The sequence below is a fragment of the Silurus aristotelis genome, assembly GCF_946808225.1.
Source record: "Silurus aristotelis genome assembly, chromosome: 28".
In the NCBI taxonomy this organism is placed as follows: Eukaryota; Metazoa; Chordata; class Actinopteri; order Siluriformes; family Siluridae; genus Silurus; species Silurus aristotelis.
In genome coordinates this window covers 2,824,279-2,846,608 of record NC_139601.1, presented here as the reverse complement: position 1 = coordinate 2,846,608, position 22,330 = coordinate 2,824,279, and the positions used below count along the sequence as shown (strand labels likewise).

The window sequence follows — 22,330 nt, the reverse complement described above, 5'->3', positions numbered from 1 at the left end:
GTATTTTGAAAAGAAATTCTTTTGCGTGTGTGTGTCTCGGTTGTTAAAAACCCACAGCTGTTGACCAGGGAGGTCCAGACTCATACGCAGTGCCTTATGCTGTAAAAAAAGAAAGCTGTCTGTTCCATCCAAATCCACTTCATGTGCACTTTATAGTGGTCTTTTATTCAGGGAGTCTTGACGTGGTGGTCGTGGAGGGTATCCTGTGGAAAAAAAAAACAGGTGGCTGTTCAGTTGTCAAGGGAAACACTACATTTGAGAAATGGGACCATGACAAAGGGCCTTGATATTCTCTGGCCGTTCGGACCCTACCCTGTTTCTTCGAAATTGTGTTTTAATCGTGACGTCTGTACTATTAATGACACTGAAATTCCCTTTGCACAGCACTCACACCATCACCAGTGTGAAAGACTTTTACAGCGATCGCAGCCCTCCGCTGCGCCGTTATAACTAATGGCAGGTGGTCTGAAAGAAGGTTGTATCGGTTCCAGAACAATATCCGACGCTTTAGGGTTTCAAAATTTCCCGTTTCCCTGCGCTGCCTTATACTGAACCCTAATATTATCCCTGATGCTTATTAAACTCAGTTCGGGTGTTTGCTGTCTTTTGGAGGGATTTTGGAAAAATGAAAACGATGGCTATTTTATTGATTCGAGGTCTTAGATTTTGGCTGCGATTCTGCCAAAAAGAGCCGGAGTGAATGAATCAGGACTGCGAGCAGCATCAGTATGCAGCCTGCGCGCTCTGACCTATTAAAGTCATTTGTTAAATTGCACGCGGACTGTAGCTGCGGTCCGCTCGACTTAAACGTGTTTTGACATCTGTTTGTCCAGATGCCATGAGAGCAGCTAGGGGCATGTGACAGGACAAGGAGCTCCAGAATACTAATACACTCCTTAGTGGCCCATTTGGGACTCTCTCTCTCTCACACACACACACACACACACACACACACACACAGAGGCAGGCACAGGGCCATCCTTATCTCCCAATGATAAAGTACCTGACAATCACACACAATAACAGTCTCACTGTCAACTTTTTAATTTTTTCTATTTCTCTCCTATACACACACACACACACACACACACACACACACACACACACACACACACACACACACACACACACACAATGTTTTTAATCTCTGTCCATGTCTGTCAGTATGTCTGTCTGCCAGTCTGTTTGTATGTATGTATGTATATGTGTGTGTGTATGTATATATATATATATATATATATATATATATATATATATATATATATATATATATATATCTGACATATGTAATGCAAAACCTGACCGTTAGTTTGTTTATAGCTTGTAATTAATGTGGGTAATTCATTTTTGTGGTGTGTGTGTGTGTGTGTGTGTCTCTGTGTGTGTTTTGATGGAGAGCTGATACTGGCAGTAATCTCTGACCATGTGTGTTAAATATGCTGCCATTCACTAGCCGTGGTGAATCACAAAAACCTCCTCTCTCTCTCTCGGCCTGTCTAACAGCTTCTTTTAAACACACACACACACACCACACATAATTTTTCATTCCGGCCGTGTGTGTATCCGTTCTTCTATCACTGTTCATTTTTGTCACTGTAGACCTGTGTGTGTGTGTTCATGAAAGCGTTGCTTTTTTTTTTTTTTTTTACCGGGAAATGATACACATTGCATGAGCGTGTGTGTGTGTGTGTGTGTGTGTGTGTGTGTGTGTGTGTGTGTGTGTGTGTGTGTGTGTGTGTGTGTGTGTGTGTGTGTGTGTGTGTGTGTGCGCGCGCTACAGAAATGACACATCAGGCAGACGCTCTTTGCTAATACAGTCCACACACTGACCTCAGTTCTGTTTCTCATCTCTTATTCATTCTTCTTTAATAGGTTTATTTGTTGGTGTGTGTGTGTGTGTGTGTGTGTGTGTGTGTGTGTGTGTGTGTGTGTGTGTGTGAGGTTTCTAAACTTCATCCTGATTACTTTCTCAAATCTGAAGCCAGCAGCCTGATGTTTACCGTGAAAGAGAGCAGAATTAGATTATCTGTCCAATAAATTCCACTAAGCTCTTGACTACAGCTGTGTGTGTGTGTGTGTGTGTGTGTGTGTGTGTGTGTGTGTGTGTGTGTGTGTGTGTGTGTGTGTGTGTGTGTGTATAAGAGAGGGAATTTACTTTTACTTGGAGAATAATTAGGCAGAAATTGTTTAGTTTGTTTGTTTATTGCTGAAATTGTAAAATAAATGCTGTGTAACACAAACAAAAAGAAGAAATGAACGTGTTTGTTTATTGCTAAAATGACAAAATGCATGCTGGGAAACGTGACTCCTTAAGCACGAAGAAGGAGATTTTAAAAAGTCTAAAATCAATCAAGTCTGCATTTCACTCACTCCACCTATCTATCTATCTATCTATCTATCTATCTATCTATCTATCTATCTATCTATCTATCTATCTATCTATCTGTCTGTCTGTCTGTCTGTCTGTCTGTCTGTCTGTCTATCTGTCTATCTGTCTATCTATCTATCTATCTATCTATCTATCTATCTATCTATCTATCTATCTATCTATCTATCTATTTATTGGGTGAAAACTTGGAAATATGTACTAAGCCTGTGTGTGTGTGTGTTTGTGTGTGTGTGCTCTGCTCGTTGTAAGTGGGTTTTAGGTGTTGGTTATTTCAGTGTAATTATTATTACAGTCACATGTTCAGGTTTCTTTGGTCCATCACTGCATCTCAATCATGTTCTTTTTAGATCATTACGGGCTGCTTTGTGGAAGTGTGTGTTGTTAAAAACTCTACAGAAATAAAAGGCAATTTAAATCAATTCTGGTTTTTATATGAAGATCTAGATGAAGATTCATGATACAATATATATATATCTATATAAATATATATATAATACGTCTGGTTTTGCTCTGTGATGGAGAGATTTTTCATTCTGTTTCAGATTCCATTCTCTTTAGTGCAGTTTCCTCTCTGGGAGTATTTAAAGGTATGTATCTCTCTCTCTCTCTCTCTCTCTCTTCTTAATCCTTTATCTCTCCCCCTGTTGTCTTAGTCACCTTCTCCTGCTCTAATTGCATCACGTAATTTATCACTTAATAAAAAAGATGGGCGGTTTATAGTAGGTCACGTTTAATGCGCACAGGTGGGGTATTAATTTTCGTCTCGCCGACTCTGTCGCCGTGATCAAGCGCACCCATAATTGGTTACGAGCTCCCGAATCCCTGGCCTCGTTTTCTCCTTCTCGCTCTGTCTCTGCTCTATCGTCTGGCCCGGGCCACGGTGAAGTCGTTCCTCTCTGAAAAGGCCAGCACTCGGGAGGATGACATCAAGTCTCCGGGCCCAGAGCACAGAATTCCATTAGCTCGGTTTTGGCCTGGGGGCCGAGGAACGAGAAAAGAGAAGAAACGAGTAAACGAGAGGAGGAGAGAGAAAGAGAGAGAGACTGTAAAAGCCTAAGAAACCCCAAACCACCTGTTTGAGTGTTAAACACAGGACACACTGAGTCATACAGACACAGGACACCGGACGGAGAGTCAGCGAAGAAACTGTGGAGACGGGGAAAGGGAAAGATAGAGAGCAGGAGAAGGGAGAGACGAGCGAGATAAACAGAGACACATACAGACAAAGATTTTTAGATTGGATTGATGGAAAGATGAATAGATACTAGGATGGATGGATGGATAGACACATAGATGATAGAAAGAAGTATAGATAAATGGATGTATGGATGGACAGATAGAAAGATATATTGATGGATGGGTGGATAGATGAAAAGCTACACATTTTCTATGCATGGATGGATGAAGATCGATAGTTATATTTAAGGATAAATTCATAAATGTAAAGATACATGAATGGATGGATGGAAAAAGGGGTTTTCATTTTTTGTTCTTTTTTTTTTTTTTTTTTTTACAAATAAACCAGTACAGAGTTGCCAATATGAATACATAGAAATCTTTAAAAGCAAAGCCGGATTTTCAGTCCGAATGTTTTACCCTTAAATAGAAATAGCATAAAAATAATACATAAGTAAATTATAGAGGATAAAAATGATGAGCCGAGTGCACGGATAGAGAGAAAGCGAGAGGCATCACGTTTTTAAATACATTTTTGTTTTAAATGCTTTTAAAAGCGAATTTAAAGTCACTGAGCAGGACAAAGTGTTTATTTTAAAGAGTAAGAAATGTCATTTAATGGCAATTTTATATAAATAGGGAAATGTGAGCGATTTTAACCTTTTTTTTTATAAAAGACAAAATTCATTGCAGGATTTGGAAGAAGAAGAAAAAAAGGGAAACACATTATTAACTTTAATTTATGAACAAAAAAAAAAAAGGAATGGTTTCTACTTTAAAAGGAGAGCGAGTTCTTCACTTTCACCTGTACTGATTTTGTCGAAAAGGTTCAAGCATCTCTGAATACCAGTCATCACCAACTCCAGCTGTTTCACTCATGGATCCCAGGCTCTCGCTCTCACATGCACGCAGGATTCATGAGTAAACGTGTGTGTATATATGTGGAAAGAAGAAGAGAGGAGGAGAGGAATGGAGAGAGAGAGAGAGAGAGAGAAAGAGAGGGGGAGAGAAGACACTCGGCAGGACAATAGTGTTCACAGCTGGAGCGAAGCGTGGAGTGTGAAATGTTCGCCCCCTCAAATGGAATCAGACGTGCCATTCACTGGACTCCCTTTGACACGTTTTCAAAGACATTCCCTCGTTCTCTCATTCCTTCCCGGCCATCTGTGGAGAACGGAGCAGCTAAAGCCGAGTGTCATAAGCCATAATGCGTTTTTTTTTTTTTTTTTTTCTCGTCATGGCTTTAGGAAGCGTGGACGAGCGCGTGACACAGTAGTACAGAAACCCAGTGAGAATATCAGAGATGCTTTTGTTTTCCTCGCGCTTTAGAAGAGATGACGATCACATCCTGGCGCTCTCGTTTAAAAACTAATGTGAGATCTGAAAAACCGCTTTTGTGATTGAAAGACTGTGTGTGTGTGTGTGTGTGTGTGTGTGTGTGTGTGTGTGTGTGTGTGTGTGTGTGTGTGTGTGTGTGTGTGTGTGTGTGTGTGTGTGTGTGTGTGTGAGAGCACCCCAGCTGGATGACATGTGTCTATCCGAGCACATCGCTTCCTCTTTGCTGGTTTTACATGGCGTGTGGGAGAATCCTGCTGTGCCACTGCTGGTGTAGTGTCTAATCATTTTATTATGAAAAAGTACGGCTGAGATGAATCTAAATGTTTCCTACTTGGGGTTCAAACCAAAAGTCTCCACTTCCAGAACCATTTCAGAGTAAAATACAGACCTCATCACTGCACGCTCAGGTGATGGTGACGAGCAGAGTTTTTTTGGACACCCACTCATCCCGAAGTGTTTTATTCCCCTGGTACAACTTCGGTGAATTCCAGTGTGTTATTTTGCGGCGTAACTGCGACCTTGTTAGCGTGCACACACACGAGAACACTGAGGAGACCGTGTGGTGAAAGTAAGAATAGCAACATGCTGGACCCTAAGATTGTATATTATTGTAGCAGAAAATTTACAACTTACATAAATAAATAGATGGATGGATGGATGGATGGATGAATTGTTAGATACATAGACATATGAATGGATTGATAAATAGATGGGTGGAAGAATAGGATACATACATATATACATATATATACACACATAAAAACATACATAAATAGCTGAATGGATGGATGGATGGATGGATGGATGGATGGATGGATGGATGGATGGATGGATAGATGAATTAATAGATACCTAAATATATGGCTAGATGGATGGATGGACAGACAGACAGACAGATGTAGTGTAAGGATCCTGTGCAGCAGTAAAACATTCAGTCTTCTCAAAAATGTCTGAAACATTGCTTCGTTTCATAACATAACTTTCCTCCTGATCTGATCAGGTTTTTGGATGGAAAATGAATCTCCATACCTCTAAGGGAAGGAATTGTTTTGTAACGAGATAAAGGTCTTGAAAACGCCTGTGAAGGTTCTGCTTCGTCACGCCATCATCCAAACCGAGAAGGACGCTTATGCAAATGTTAACCGTGATTACTTGCACCCTCCAGTGTTGAGACTGAGAAGGAGATGGATGACGGTGCTGATCGGAATGATAGGGAGCATTTCTTGTCCCTCGTGTCCCCAAATAATTGTACATTTGTCAGTATTAAAAATAAAGTATTTTCACATTGTTGAAAAGTAAAAAAAAAATGCACAGAATCTTTGTTTTGTATACCAGTACACATCCTGTCTTTACTATAGTTTCCCTGTCTTTTGTTGCTCTCTCTCTCTCTCTCGCTCTCTCTCTCTCTCTCTCTCTCTCTCTCTCTCTCTCTCTCTCTCTCTCTCTCTCTCTCTCTCCGTCTTCCTGGGAAAATGAGGAGATGACCTCAGCGTTCTGCATGTAAAGATGGTTTCTCTGTCTGGTTCCCATCGCCCCTGCAAACCCATGGGCTTTAACTTTTTTTTTGAGATTTTTCTGCATGTATTAGCTGCAGTAATCCTTGATTTTCTCTCTCTTGCTCTCGTTCTCTCTCCCTCTTTCTCTCTCTAGACTCTGTGGCGGAGGAGGCAGGGGGAACGGCTGGACTCTTGGCAAGCTGCAGTGTGTGGAGCTGTTGCAGGTGTGTGGGATTAGCCTCATCTCCAATAGTTAGAGAAAGAGAAAGAGAGAAGCAGCTAAGCCAAGGTCAGGAGTGCAGAGGCTTCACCCTGCTTCATTCCTTATGAATTCCACATAGGTCACGATGACAAGAAGCACCTAGACATTGTGAAATGAAGAGAGAACGAGCATAGAGGAATAAAGAGAGAGAGAGAGAGAGAGAGAGAGAGAGAGAGAGAGAGAGAGAAAGGAAAATGGAAGAACATTTTACCCGAAGGAGAAAAAGCGTGGCTGCTTGCCACTCCACCTGGAGTTTGAGTTTGGCCTGAGAACTCTGTGTGCGCGTGTGTGTCCGTGCACGTGTTCGTGTGCACGCACGTGCGCTCGCATGTTACATTCTCCATGTTGTCTTTGACCGCTTTGACGAACAATCCCGTTTCACTACTCCAGATGAAGCGAAAGAGGAAAGAAGCTGAAAAGATGTAAACCATCTGCTTCACTATGGGAATGTACAGTATAGGAAATATAATGAACCCAACATCTGTACGCAGATGTGACATGTACCGATGTTTGGGTCGGTGTTCCTAAATATATTGTAGAGGGTGAAAGTTCAAAAGCCTGGGGATGGATGGATGGATGGATGGATGGATGGATGGATGGATGGATGGGTGGGTGGGTGGGGGTGTGCGTGCGTGCGTGCGTGCGTGCGTGCGTGCGTGCGTGCGTGCGTGCGTGCGTGCGTGCGAGGGAGGGAGGGAGGGAGGGAAAGAGAATCACTTTGGACTTTATAGTGAATTAATTGTTTGGTTTTTTTTGTTTTGTTTTTTTAGGTGGCATAGCAGCCTATGTTACGACCCCTCTGGATGTGGCTAAGACGAGAATAATGCTGGCTAAGGTATGAGTACAGGGAATTGAATGGTGGCATGGTTGTATGACAGCTCATAGTGTTCAAAAGGGGGTGGTGCGAAAAACAAAAAACATCAGTTCTGCAAAGAAAGCAGGGGATCAGAGCAATACGGCTAGACTGGTTCAAGATGACACGAAGTCTACATTAACCGAAACCTTTTTACTGAGCAGAAAAGCTTTTCCGAATGGAAAACAAACTCGTTGGAAAAGCATAAAGAAAAGCTCGAGACCTGTAGCGTCCTATGACAGCTTAATGTCGTTAAAGCAGCGCGAGGTAAGAAATGCTCTGAGCACTAACGAAAAAATACGCCGGTTGTTCAAGTCCGCCGATGCCTGCCAGACGGGGAGGAAAGGTGAACAAACAAAAAATCCCTAATGTAGACAAACCACGAACAGATGCTCAGCGAGTAAAAGAAGCCTTGCGAGACAAAAAAGAACTCGGATTAGCCAAGGACTCGAGTGACGCACACACTTCGTCTCGCTCTCTCCTGCGCCTTCCGAGACTGAAAGCAGACAGAGCTTTGTGTATTCATGGCTGATATTCCTGCAGCATGGAGAGACCAGAGCAGTTTCAGGCCTGAACGTCCACTCTGTTTGAGCAGCTTAGGGGGCTGACGCTTAAACACCTTCAACACCGGGCCAAACTCATTATCTGAACTAGAGGAACTGCGGGGGAAAGTTAAAAAAATGTAGGTTAATATAATTACAGGATAGGGATTACACAGTGGAGAAATCAGTTGGGGTTTTTTCATAAACAACAGCAGCAGATTATCAGTTAATCCCTATGGTGCTCCTATATACTAATATGACTACAGCTGGATTTCCTCATGCTGGCTGATCATAACATCTGTTTAAAAATCAAGTGTTGAAAGTTTTCACAATTTATGACCAAATTCTATAAATAAATGTGTATATGTATGAATATACAGTGTGTGTGTGTGTGTGTGTGTGTGTGTGTGTGTGTGTGTGTGTGTGTATATAGAATGTATATATGTCTTATAGAATGGTGATCAGTATACTGCAGTTTCCTAATAATTAAACAAATTATAGTGCATAATTAAGCAAAAAAACAAAACAATTAACAGTACTTTATAAACTGTATATATGCATGCGAGTGCATAGAAGAGCGGCGGTTCGTGAGTGGAGAGCGGAGCATACGCTGCTACCTTCAAAAAAATTCAAAACTCTTCAAAAACTAATATATATAAGGGACAATACTATAGAAATGAAACTTGGAAATATTTTAGAGTAGTCAATGTGCAGTTTGTATAGTAGTCCTCTATAAACGACTCAACATTCAGCCCCAATTGTCTAAATCACTGGCAACAAAACTGAGTACACCCTAAGTGATAACAGCTGTATGTTGTGTAACCGTGCAAAGCAACATGTCCTTGACAGAACCTTTCAAATTTGTGTATCGTGTATTAGAGCAGTTAAAATTTGGTGCTTTGAGTCCAATTCTCTCATACTGACCACTGGATGTTCATCACGGCACCTCGTGGTAAAGACTCTCTGAAGGTTTGAGCATTAGAATTGTTGCTCTCCATAAAGATGCCGAATCTGTAAGAAGATCCGTAACACCCTGAAACTGATTTACAGTGGTCAGGGTCATACAGAGGTTTTCCGAAACGGGTTCCACTCGGAACAGACCTCGCAAGGGTCCGTTAAAGAAGATGCGTCCTCGTGCTGTGCATCAGGTTCAAAAACAGACGCATGAGTGCTGCAGCATTTATTTCGAAGTTGCAGAAGCGGAAGTTTCCGATTGTCAGCGCCGAGATCATACGCCACACACTGCAGCAAGTCTTTCCAACATAATAACGACCCCAAACACACCGCCAAGATCACAACTGCCTTGCTGAAGCTGAAGATGATTGAATGGACGAGTATGTCTCCCAACCTGAACCCTATTGAGCACCTGTCGGGGATCCTACAAGGGAAAAGGATCCCAGCAACAACCTGTGCAGCTCTGGTGAATTCCATTCCCTGGGGGATTGAAGCAGTGCTGGATAACAATGGTGCTCACACACAATATTGACACACTGGACAAAGTTTTGACAAGTTCACTGAGGGTGTACTCACTTTAGTTGCCAGTTATTTAGACAATAATGACTGTATGTTGAGTTATTTTTAGAGGACAGTAAATCTGTACTGCTATTCAAGCTGCATATCGATTATTCTAAAATATATCCAATTTCATTTCTATAGTATTGTCCCTAGAGAAGATACTAAAATTAATCCTGAAAATTGAGGGGTGTACTCACTTTTGTGAGATACTGTGTGTGTGTGTGTGTGTGTGTGTGTGTGTGTGTGTGTGTATATGTATGTGTGTGTATATATATATATATATATATATATATATATATATATATATATATATATATATATATATATATATATATATACACACACACACATATACACATATATATATATATATATATATATATATATATATATATATATATATATATATATATATATATATATAAAAATCTAATATAAATATAGAGGTATATAAATATTGCATCTTTAAGTGTAATATTTGACCTGAACGCCAGTTAAAACCTAAAATGGTACTACTGTGATTTGAGGGAAAAGGGTGTGATCCCCCTCCTTCCCCCAGTTTGCATACCGTTGCTATAAAAGAGGCGAATTCTGCACATTTTATCTGATCCAAATTATGTAAAGAATAAAAGTATTTTTCGTGTATAAACACTGCAGTGTGTTAAATGTTCTCTAAATTGTCGGTTCATGTCGTGTTGCACCTGCGCCCCATCACAGTACTTAAGGGCAGAACGGAGTGTGAAAAGAAGGAAAGGAAGGTGATTGGTCTGGCTACTTCTGTTTACCCTCTTAACTGGAATTTTTCACTTTTGCTGGAATGAAAGAGGGTTCTTGTGCCGGATCGAGCACTTGGCCCGAGTGTGTTTATGTGTAGGAGCGCAGAGAACATGGATCATACATGCTTTCTCGCTGTCTCTTCTGTCACAGGCTGGTTCTTCTACAGCCAGTGGAAACATCCCTCTAGTTCTGTACGAGGTGTGGAAGTGTCGAGGTGTGTTTGGGTGAGTACGAGCCATGCATACACGCCTGCCAAGACGGGCACTTGCAGAACTTCGCCTTCTAAACTGAGCAGGACTGTCCAACGACAACGATTCATTCATTTGCGGCCTCATATTTATTCAATAATTTGTCTCCCTGCTCTCCCTTTAAGAGCCTGTGGACAGGAAGGCATTAGCAACATTTCCAGTAGATAGGTATGTGAAAATGTCCATGCCTGTTTCCCCTCTAACGGAGGGCTTCGACGTTCCCTGCAAATGAGAACCTTTAGTCTTGGTTTGTTCCGTTCTTTTCGTCCTTGACTTAATCTATATCTGATGGAGCTGATGAGTAAAGATGAAAAAATCTTAAACCTTTCTCTCCCCTTGTAATACCGATACACACACGCTCTGGAAAAAAGAACTTTTGAACAACACCAGAACACTGGTGGAGGCAAAGTGGCTTCGACAGATACTCGGTGGAAGAGCGCAGGCCCTCCTGCAGCTGAGTGCCTTGTACAAATTGACCGGCTTCAAAGCTGTAATTATGGTAATGGCTCCCTTTGCAGTCGACTCAAGCCATAGAGTGCTTCCATATGTTTAGCCCCGCCCCCTAGCGCTCCAGGTTGAGCTCCTGACTGCACCCTTCGGGAACAGTCACACTCTAAGACCTCGTTAACGTTCCCCGTTCTCAGGATTTCGAAAGGTCTTGCCGTAGCTATTACTCAGTGGTCTGATCGACTACTTTTAGCACTTGGAATGTCGGGAAGCCCGCTATATTGATCGCGACGTAGGTTTGTGATGACATCATAAGGCATTTAATTTTCTGTACATGCCTCTGCATCACTTCATATCGAATTTTTAGTCTTTTATCTTCCCTGTAATGTGGATGAGATGTGCATCATGCACGACCCTGGGGCACCAGATGTTTCACTGTACCCATAATTGTCAAAAGGTTTGCCAGCAGATACTGTCTTAAACATGTCAAAAAGGATTACAGTTCATTTAGACTCTATATGTTGACTCACTGGTGCTATTTTACAACACCGAGTTCAGTGTAATTACAATGCAATTGTTGAGAGGGTATTTTCTTGCAATATTTTCCTTACATGAGGTAATTGACGCTCGTTTCTGATGGGTTTATTGTTTTGTTTCTACGGTTATCCTTCCATTACATTGTCGCTCTGAAAAACCATGTAGTCCTATTGCACACGATTCAGAATTGAAAGGCAGCCATTTTTTTGTTTTGGGGAAAAATACAGATAATCTGTTGCCAAAGTAGGACCCAAGACTCTAAAGTTCTGAAAATAAAGTCTTGAAACAGTCTGAGGAATGAAAATGAAACAGATGATAACCATGTGCTGAGTTGCTTTGCCACAGGACTAAAAAGTTTACTTCTCCATGTTCATAGTTTGGAATTGTCAAGAGTATGACTTTTCAAAATTGTATCTTTTACCTGAATGCATGTGGTGAAATCATCAAATATACATCAGTAGTATTTAATTAAAAGGTAGTTCTTATGTATGTAATTATACCGTATTATAGTTTAAATGACACATACTAAAGGTACAGATGTAGAACTCTTGATGGTATGACCCCCAGAGACGAGGTAAAAACTGCATAGACCAGATTTGTTGCTTGAGCCGAGTAGAATCTTCAGCTTGGACCTTTACTTAAAACAAAATCGTGTACATTCTCAACAGAAATGTCTGAAACGATTTTTAAGTCATGGCTCGGCTCAGGTCCAGGGCTCTGTGGGAAATGCTGAATAGTTATATAGTCATTAATATAGGTCCTGATTAGATATGCTAACTCATAACTGGATGTGATGACGTCGGTTTGAATCAGTAAGCAGGTGCAGGAAATGTGAAAGTCGAGAACTCTGACTCACTTAACCTCCCGCCAAGCAGCCCCGAAACCAAACGAAAGGGCATGTCTAATAGTAATTAAAAGAAATATTAAACATTATAAGAAGGCCGGCTGCTTGTAAGATCCCTTAAATCCCACGTGACCTCATGGCTTTTTACTTGACACAATGTTTTGAGTCCAGGGGTCTTTCGCTGTCGTCGTGGTCTACTTGGAATCCGTGTCTTTCCAGTTGGCGGGAAGTTTTCACATGCTATCTGACCTGGTGGTATTAGTTGGAGGTTCAGTTTCTGGAGAGCTTTTATAGTCTCCATTTTATCAACACAGACTCAAAAAGGCAAGTCCTTTCCATGGCAGCTTGTAGACCCTACGCATGTACACCCCCCCCTCCCTAATGTATTCCAAGATGGTCTCGTCTGCTAATAAGCCAACGCAAGCACATCGGAGGCTCGCAAACATGCGATCCTGGCGGACGCATGCAGGATTCTGTAAATGGCTGGGATAGCTGAGAGATAGCTGCCATGCTTGGCACCTTGTAGAGCTTTGCAGTTGACAAAACTGATGTATTAGTGGGCACGCCAGGGTCACTCATGACCCCTGTGCTAAATCGAGACTCGTAAACTGCCTCGTGGCCTGCTTTCTGACCTTGCTCATCCCCAACAGGTGGCTCCAAATCTCTGGGCCCAAAGCACACATTTTCAGACAGGCTTGTGGATGAGGTTTGAGTCCAGTAAAAAAGGGTTCAGTATACAAAGATAAAGAAAAAGACGGTGGATGAGAAAGACAATAAGTGTCAGCGAGAGGCGGGGGTGGCTGCATGCTTGAGTGACGTGTAAATGTCATCTGGCTATCTGTCATGCGGAGAGGCCCTGAGGACCAGCGCTAATACCAAAAGCAGCTGCATGGAAAAGACCCCCGAGGGGGGACGGATGCACTTTCATGGCGTGCTGCATCCTCCAAAATCAACGGTGCACATTCCTCCCTGGTCGACTCTTTAGCTTCCAACACAACCGCCATCGGCCATTGCAAATATCATAAAGAAGCTTTACAAAACATCTGATATGTGCAAGGAGCAAGTCTGGTCATGTTAAACTGGTAAATAAAATTGTAAATGACTGGTTCTTGCTACCCAAAAGAAAGTGGTGACTAGTGGTGATGCCTCAAAGCTGCAGGGTCGCCAACTCTCTCTTGTCTCCAGGTTAAAGTCTGCTTTTTATATTGGTTTTCCTCCAGGCTTACTTAAAGCATGCTTGTAGAGACATTGGCAATTCTCTACATTGTCTCTAGGTGTGAATGTGTGTGAAACTGACTTGGTGTATTTCTGACCTCTTGCCCAGTGTTCCTGCAATAGGCTCCGGATCCACCCTGACCTCCCCCCGACCCTGACCTCTGAGTGCAGCAGGTCGCAAAAAGACTAATAAATGAACGACTTGTTAGTTCCACATTACTTGACCTCTTGAGGAAGGTGTAATTGTATCACAGCCTCGACTTTCATCTTTTCCTTTTCAACTCCTCCGCAGGCTCTTCGCCGGTAGCATCCCCAGGACGACTTTCATCAGCGTGGGCGGTTTCATCTTCCTCGGAGCTTACGAGAAAGTGCATCGCATGCTCCTGTGAGACTTTCGGCCTCGACGTCTGCTGTCAGAAAATGACTCGTAAATCTGAGCTTAAACCTGATCCTGACCAAATTTACCAGGATAAAGGGTTTGTACAGCCACACCTGGCACTCGAGGACTTACCAGGGATCTAGGGTACCTTGGAATTCACAGCATATCGATTTTAACTACGAAATTACGACGTGGATATTTGTCAAACATCGCTGCCTCGATGGTCAGATTTGCCCTGAAAGTGTGCTGGTGTTGTACATAATGAGTTGATAAAAGATTTTTATACTAAAAATGTTTTATGTTTTTATGTGCACTATGACTCCAGTGTAATTAAACTGTACTACAACTGCATTCCAACTATAGTGTAAAAGTCCTGATCCCATTTATCAATCGCTATAGTACCTTTCCTGGGGTTTCTCTGTCCAAAATGAAGCCTTATAGGTCACATTGTTGCAAGTATTTTTAAATACTTGTGGGATATATCACCAATCAACTATGTCTTTGGTGAGGTTGTGCATTGTCTTGGATTTGAGTTCTTAAATTAAACCTTTGTGTGAAATTTTGAGAGCTATAATCAGTGTTTCATGTAATTATTGACTTATTGATCACAGCAAAGAGTCTTTATTACTTCATAACTCTACTGTCAAATATTTAGCAGGTAATGAAAAGTCACTGAGATTCCACCCTATGAAAATTCACATCGGTGCTCCATTATACATTTAATTCACTTGTTTATCATGCAGAATTCTCTGAAGTTTTCCAGTTGTAGATGTGACTTTGCCGGACTTTATATTTCCAGCTATGGGGAAATGCCAGTTTAGTGATACCTGGCTTTAAAAAAAATTAATTTAGGAATTGGTTTAAGCCAGTTTCTACCAGTGAATTTTGTATGTGTGTGTTGTATATGTTGTGATATGGGTCTGAAATTTCATTCACAAATCCTGTTGAAGAAAAAGCACTTGTTTGAAGTAGCAGCCAAGATTTGCCTAACAGTTAATACTTGTTGATATCAAACAGTATGAAAATAAAATAAAATGCCACAAGCTACCTGTTCACAATCTATTTAGCTTGAATCCATTTCTCAAATTTGAACCAAAACAGTCACATGGCTTTTTTTTATGCTTTATTTTATGCCACAATTATGTAACTATTACATCTGTGACTTACGCAGACTTGACTGCTGAAAAACAACCCTTCATAAGGACCAGATGAAAACTTGTCTAGGGATATTTTTAAACACTAGGGCCATTTTATAGTATGATTGACGTCCTTCTCGGAAAAGCGCCAACAGGTCATTTTGCATTGGACCAGTGCTAGCAAATTGGAGAACTAAGCTAATTGGAGCCTCCGGTTCTGAAGAATGGTCTGAATACAACTTTGCTGCACCCAGTTTCTCAAAGAAAGAGAGTTGCAAAACAAACTAAGCTGTAAAGGTTGCTGTGAAGGGCATACATATCAGACAACAACCGTATCTCGGGACACATTTGGGAATCAATAGAAAGAACTTGTGCAGGTGCTCACTTTACAGAGCCCAAGTCTTGAGTCTAGACTTGCTTGTTTGCTTATTAGCAGTGAACATAAAGACAAGTGATTTCCAGGACTGATTTATGAGAGTATCAGTGAAATATATATGAGACTAGCATGCTGGAGCTAGTTTTATGAGGCAGAAGAATACAAGTGGGAATCTTGATGTGGAGAGAGAAACTGACAGGTGAGCCCACAGGTGTGAATGTCAGAGTAGAATTAAACCAAAGCTAGCTATTGGAGTCATGTAGTAATATGAAATATGCTATATTACTGTCGAATTCTGAAAAAAATGGATTTAAAAACAAACAAAAAAAACCAACTGTAATTTCTGCTGCATATGTCCCCGCCTTGGGAAAACTGTCAAAACATGGTAAGTGCATTTCTATTTAAAAACAACTCGAGCGCGCAAAATGAATAGGGAAAAAAAACAACGCAAACATTCGCTGAACCGAATTATCAACGACCGCGGCATTACTTAGTGCCATTACTTGTTTGATCATAGCTCGTACTAGCAAACAAAACACGAGCGCACTGTATCTACATGCGCATTGGTTCAGTTTAAACATTGACTAATGTGAAATCCTGATAGAGGGCAAATGTTCTCAGTGCAGCGGAACTGAGATCAGGCTTAATGTTTGCTTACGTGAGCGCTCGACGACTTGAGCAGAAACGAGCTGAGCTGAGCGGCTGAGGCTCGAGAACCTTGCTTTATCCTACGAGTCATACGTTTTCTTGGCCTTTCATGGTCATTTAGGTTATGCCTAACTGTGTTTACACCTGGTGTTTAAATTGGTCCATGTGTCTCTGGTTAAAAGATGGTTAGAAAGTACTGTAATGCTAAAGTGGTTTGTTAGCGCCGCTAACTCGAGTGGTAGAACTAAAGTTGAGTCATATTTGTACTACATACAGACTTGGAAGTCAAAAGACACTGTGAAGATGAACCAGATTCTGCTTGGAGATGACTTTTCCAGGTTTGCTAGGGGACAAGAACAATATAGGAATTCAATTAAACAATATTGTCACAAAGCAGTCATCTATTTGCAAAGTGCTCATTCTGGAGGTAAGCGCCAAGAAATCCGAATGAGCAATTGCTTTATAATTAGGTGGACGTTGGTTTGTGGATACAGAAAAATGCATGACTAACCGCTAATTGTCCAATTACTTCATCTATGCTTTCCCTTCGGGTGTAAAGTGGACAGTTCTATCCTGAGTGATCACATGACTGTCACTAGTCCCCTTAACAGTGAGTTATTTTAAACTCCTACCTAGGTTATCTAGCTACAAATCAAGTGTAGCAGGATCTATCTATTTTCCCTAGCAGAGCAAAAATACACCAAATAAAAGTGATATTGTTTTTTTTTACCATGTCATCTATGTTTATTTATCATTGTTGTTCCGACTGAATATTGTTACAGCTGTAATTAGCACCGTTACTTAGCATGTAGCTTTGCGCCTACTGCCGATTTACAACTGTGAGGATATTCAGTAGATCTGCACTCTTTTTATGCTAATGCTTGATTGAATCTTTCAGGGGCTGAATATTTACTCTGCTAAAGTATGGTAAGTTGATGCTAAATTCTCAATTGGTCACAGGGTGTTGAAACATTTTTCAGTAATTGTCACTCAAATTCATGGATTTATAATAATGCACTGGTGTTTTTTTTTGTTTGGGTTGTTTCTGTGGTAACTGCGGGTGGATTTAATTCAATTAAAATTTTTTGAAAGGAGTCTCCAGTGTTAATATTTGCAACCAACACAAAAGTAAAAACGTGCAACCTCTTTATATATAGATATTTATATTTCCATATGGGAAAGTATTTAGACTTTGGAGTTTTTCTGTAACATGACAAGTTGCATTTTTTTTGTATTTTATACTTCAAGGAAGAAAAAGCGATGTTCCACAATGTACCTGTGATGAGATTTTTAAGAACATTAAAGGGAAAAATCTGCTATAGTTTAAGGAATAAAACACAATAAGATATTGTGTGACTGGTAAATAATTTACCTCAGGGGGTTAACTTCACTTCATCCCACCTTGTTGTTGAAATTCTTCAATCTACCAGCACTCTAGTCAGGTGTTTAATCCCTTAGTGTATGTAAACCAATTAATACAAGTTATCAATAGTAAATCAAACTTATTATGGCATAAACATTAACAAAATTCAGACAATAGTCAAAGATCAAGAATTTTTAATAGACATGTCAACTTGCCACACGTCAACTTTTTCTTTTTTTTCTTTTGTTTGTCAGCGTTGCAAATGTACAGCCACACGAGTTCAATTCAATAAATTAATCTGAAAGGAAGGTGAAGAAGTCGGCTATGTTGCTTAAGCTGTGGACATTAGCAGGTTAAAAACCTTTTCTGAGGAAGAAAAACATGATGTTCCTCTCTTCATTCCGAATTAGCTGGTTAGCTAAAACCTAGCTGAATAAAAACAGTTAGTTGTGTAACAGAGTGACAGAATTGCAGTAACATATTGTAGCTAGCTCTTCTAACAAACAATTGGTTTCTGTGTAGGAGGAAAAAAAAAAACGCCTCACAGATTTAAGTTATTTGCTTAGTATCTATTATTTGGTTTAAAAAGGCTAGAGTTAGCATTAGCTAATGAGGCGTTTAGGAACGTTGACGTAGCATTATCTAATGGTGTTTACTGAAGATACTGGCCATTCCCTATGTGTAGACATTGCAAAAAAAAAAAAGTCTCCTGAAAGCTAGCTAACACAGATAATGATGCCCTTTGCTTGTTGATCATTTATCCCTTTTGTCTTACGCTAAGAAATTTCTAGCAATGCCACACTTTCTTTTCTGCAGAGGTCCTCATACACGAGTTCCCTCAATGGTGTAGATTTAAATATAAACCCGAATAGTACCGTTTCTTTGTACCACTGGCAATTGCTAACATTTGGTACCTTCAGGAAATGGAAGAACTGAATCTTTTCTAAATCTTTTCCTACATTTTAAGGCTGGGCAAATGATGATAATCACAGTTGAATCCATTACGATTTGATTTCTGCATTTAGTGTGAAAATTTCAACCTTCCTACACGTCTTGAGAATTGCATTAAATCTCATTATACTTACTAACCAAAAGTGCTAATTTTGCAGTTTCTTCACCCACCCTTAATCTTATTGTACCGTGCTAGGCCTGAACTGTTTCCTCTGTTCAAGTCCAGCGAGTATGAATCGTATCGCAAAGTCGTAGCTGGAGATTGTAGTGTTTATCTTAATTTCAAGTGCAGAAAAACATTCCCATTTCACAAAAGAAGAAGCGTCTCGCCCTGAGAGACAGATGACCGACTCACAGAATTTTTTGTTCATGCTGTAAGGCACCAGGGCTGGGAGGTTTATAAAAAGATAGGAAAAATAGCATCACTCTGATCGGACCATGCACAGAATAGATTCAAATACTCTTTGTAAAAGTTATATAATATTAATATTAATAATATATATATATATATATATATATATATATATATATATATATATATATATATATATATATATATATATATATATGAAAACTCTTATGTACAATTGAAAGTCCAACATTATAGCACTCTGTTATATCATACAATATCCCCTACATTAACATGCTTCAAATGCAAGTCACTTATCATCATTCTTTTTTTTTGCAGCGGTGAACGAAGCCTCCCTAAGGAGGATTTTAACACTATGTACAGATGTAACGCTCGGACTGGGACACAAAATGCCCCCCCGTTCAAGCCTCGCCTTCAAATCCGGACGCCTAGACTCCGCGATCAGACGCAGGACAAGCTCCAGGTGCGCCCCCTCGGTTTGAGGTAGCAGTTCACAGTGCAAACAGGATACAAAAATAGCAATACCGATACAAAGTCTTTTTTTTTTTTTTTTTGCTCGGTATTCCACGAGGTGCTAGTCACTAGCCCGCCGGAGGGGGGTGGTTTCACTCAAGTGTGTGTGCCCATTGGGTAATAGAGTCTTTTTGAGCTTGGTGTCTGTGCAGGGGGAGGGAACAGAGGTCGGCTTTAGCGGCCGATGGTGGATCTCACTTGAAAATGACTTTCCCGTCTCGCTGGCCACAGATCCTGAGGGGGGGGGAATAATAAAATTTTGCAGATCAATTGAATTTTGTCACAAAGCAGTAATCAAGTTGCAAAAAGTTCATTCCGGATTCAAAGCTCCAGGGAATCCAAATCCATGATTGCTTTATAATTAAGTTCATGATGTTTTTGTGGCTACAGTAAAACACAAGACTACCTAGTAATTGTCTTCATTTATGATTTCCCTTTGGGTACCCTGAGGGGGTCACATGACTGTTGCTAGTCCCCCCAAAAGTTTGTCAAATTTGTCTGTATGCATAAAAACAGTCTAAGCAACCTAGTCAGCTGAAGCTACACTAGAAAGCATACACATTACAATTATGAGAATTGTACAGTATTGGCAGATAAAGAATCCCGATTCTCCCTGCTAGCAATGTTCGGTTCTGCTCCAGTGCTGAGGGATTCAAGTATAACACCACACCCACTAGGATAGTTCTCAAACTGTTCTGAACATATTTAATGTCAAAGCATATTTCTATATATGAAAAATTGACATCTGTTTAATACACCACTCAAATTTGTCCATTTATATAAGAGCCAAAGCAGAACTGAGTCGAACTCTCCTTTCGACTCCCACCTTTTCCCTCGCTCGCCCCTGGGGCCATGGAATGTGCTGTGCGCACTCTCTGTGTTAATTAAACCAAGCCAAACCAAATCATTCCACCCGTCTGATGACAGGACAGAGGGTTCCTTTATCGGGCGATGATGGACGACAAGGATTTTGCTTGATTTACGAGCCGTGAGCGGTACCCAATGAATCAAACTCAGTTAAAAAGTATGACACTTAGATATAGGGGCAACAAAATTCTACCGCTCATTTTCTCGCTCTCACCTTTCCTCTCGTCGTCTTTCTTGTGCGACTCCGCCTCCTTCCGGATTCCGTTCGGCGTGCCGTTGCAGTGCCCCTCGCCCGGTATATGGCTACCAAAGGACGACGGAAACTGAATCTGCTGGAACTCTGTGCCTGAAGGAGTTGTAATGCCCTGGCAGTGGTAGTCTGATGGCCTTGTGTAACTGCTACTGTTTTCCATGCAGTCAGTACAAAGGACTGGAACATCAAAACCCCCTAAAATGGTGAAGAAAGGAAGTGATTATTTCGCAAGCAAGACCCAATGGATAGATTTATTGTAGCCCAAGACAAAGAGGCACCACTAAAACCTCCACTAGTAGCATAAATTCCCTCGTACTCTTACAATCGTCCTAAGGACGTCCACGTTACATTTTAATGTGCATTAAAGAAGGCTTGCCATTGCTGTGTGTGTGGCCACTAGGCTGGGATCCTCCACTGGACTCTATTCTTATGCACACGTCCTGCCTCTCAGACAGTGTCCCCTGTGAGGACAGGTAGCTCGGGACATCAGGAGGAACAATGGTCTCATCTGGGGACAAGTAAAAACATTAGCATCTCCACTTCCTGGACAGTAAAGAAGTCGTAAAGTATTTGTAGCAATGCACACCTGTGTTGACGCTGCACTCTTCACTCTTCTTCCTCGTCTGATAGATGATGCACACCCACACCAAAGAGGTCGCTACAACGCTCGTCACCACGGCGATCACAACGATGCCTATGGTGACTGCGCCAGAGCCTGCGTGCAGATGGCAGTTGGCACCGGGTCGCTGGATTACAGTCAGACTGCACTGGGCGCGCTCGGTGCCCAAAGGGTTGGACATGACGCAAGTGTAGCGGCCAGCATCCTCCAATGTGGAGGTGCTGATCACCAAAAGCTGGTTGGCGTGTGTAAAGTGGTGACGCTCGGTTGGCTGCAGCGGCTCGCCGCCACGCAACCATGTGATACGGGGAGGGGGGCTCCCCATAGCCTTGCACTGCAGTGCCACCGCCTCGCCCAGCACCACACTGCGGTCCTCCATTCCCTGCAGCAGGTGGGGCATCTCTGACAGGAGCAAATGGGACCGGTGAGATTTTAATTCCAATATTTGAGAAATTAAACACAAATACAAAACGTACAAAGAAGGGCGGTGAGGATTATGCAAATATCTTCATTTTGAAGCCATGGAAAAAGCAGCACACACACACACACACACACAAAGTAAAAATTGTTCAAGAGGTACACCACCTAGTACATACAACAAGCTTTAGTTGTTACTTGTTAGCTATGTCAACATTCAATAAGGCAAGCTTCACCTCAGCAGTTCCTGACCAGGAACTAAATTGTTTCCTAGAATACCAAACCATCAGACCTAGTTCTTGGAAACACACCCTAATTCTTGCAAACATACTTGCTTACTGATCCCCCTTCTTAGGTAGAAAGATGAAGGCATTGTTTGTATTTTGTTACAACTTGCAGATGGAAATCCCAATATGAATGATAGATTGTTGAATAAATATAAAGCTTCTGTTTAGACTTGGAGCATTAAAAACTCTAATTGCATATTATTTTCCAAAGAAAAGATTACAACAACATCAACCCAGTGTAGTATCTGATTTGGCTTTGTGTCGAAATGTAGGAATATGCCTCCTGCAGGTAGTTTTGTAAGGCGGTAATTATTTTGTAGCCAACACGTGCATAATCCGAGACTGTTTATGCAGCAGTACCCGAGTTGAACTCGGGCCTGAGAAAAAGCTTCTCATATCCCACTGCTTAAGCCCTCTGTCTTGTCCCCAGCCTCTCTGCGACCTCCTATGGCCTTTCACCTCTGACCCCAAAAAATCAAGGCCACAGCTGCACCAGCCAGACCAAAACTAAA

General features: G+C 41.3%; 2 protein-coding genes across 2 annotated transcripts in view; one reads left to right on the top strand and one right to left on the bottom strand.

The window, feature by feature from the left end:
- The window catches only part of slc25a26 (solute carrier family 25 member 26), a 39,278-nt gene extending 24,225 nt beyond the window's left edge, over positions 1-15,053 (top strand). The window contains exons 6-10 of the mRNA XM_083533489.1: positions 2,932-2,976; positions 6,554-6,623; positions 7,432-7,496; positions 10,499-10,572; positions 13,932-15,053. Of these exons, the coding sequence (XP_083389615.1) occupies positions 2,932-2,976; positions 6,554-6,623; positions 7,432-7,496; positions 10,499-10,572; positions 13,932-14,028 (351 nt within the window). The 3' untranslated portion in view covers positions 14,029-15,053. The remainder of the gene's footprint in view (positions 1-2,931; positions 2,977-6,553; positions 6,624-7,431; positions 7,497-10,498; positions 10,573-13,931) is intronic.
- Positions 15,054-17,767: 2,714 nt separating this feature from the next.
- The window catches only part of lrig1 (leucine-rich repeats and immunoglobulin-like domains 1), a 33,536-nt gene continuing 28,973 nt past the window's right edge, over positions 17,768-22,330 (bottom strand). Inside the window, exons 15-18 of the mRNA XM_083533468.1 lie at positions 21,082-21,516; positions 20,872-21,003; positions 20,457-20,690; positions 17,768-19,609 (exon numbers count right to left, since the gene is read on the bottom strand). Coding sequence (XP_083389594.1) covers positions 19,437-19,609; positions 20,457-20,690; positions 20,872-21,003; positions 21,082-21,516 — 974 coding nt within the window. The 3' untranslated portion in view covers positions 17,768-19,436. The remainder of the gene's footprint in view (positions 19,610-20,456; positions 20,691-20,871; positions 21,004-21,081; positions 21,517-22,330) is intronic.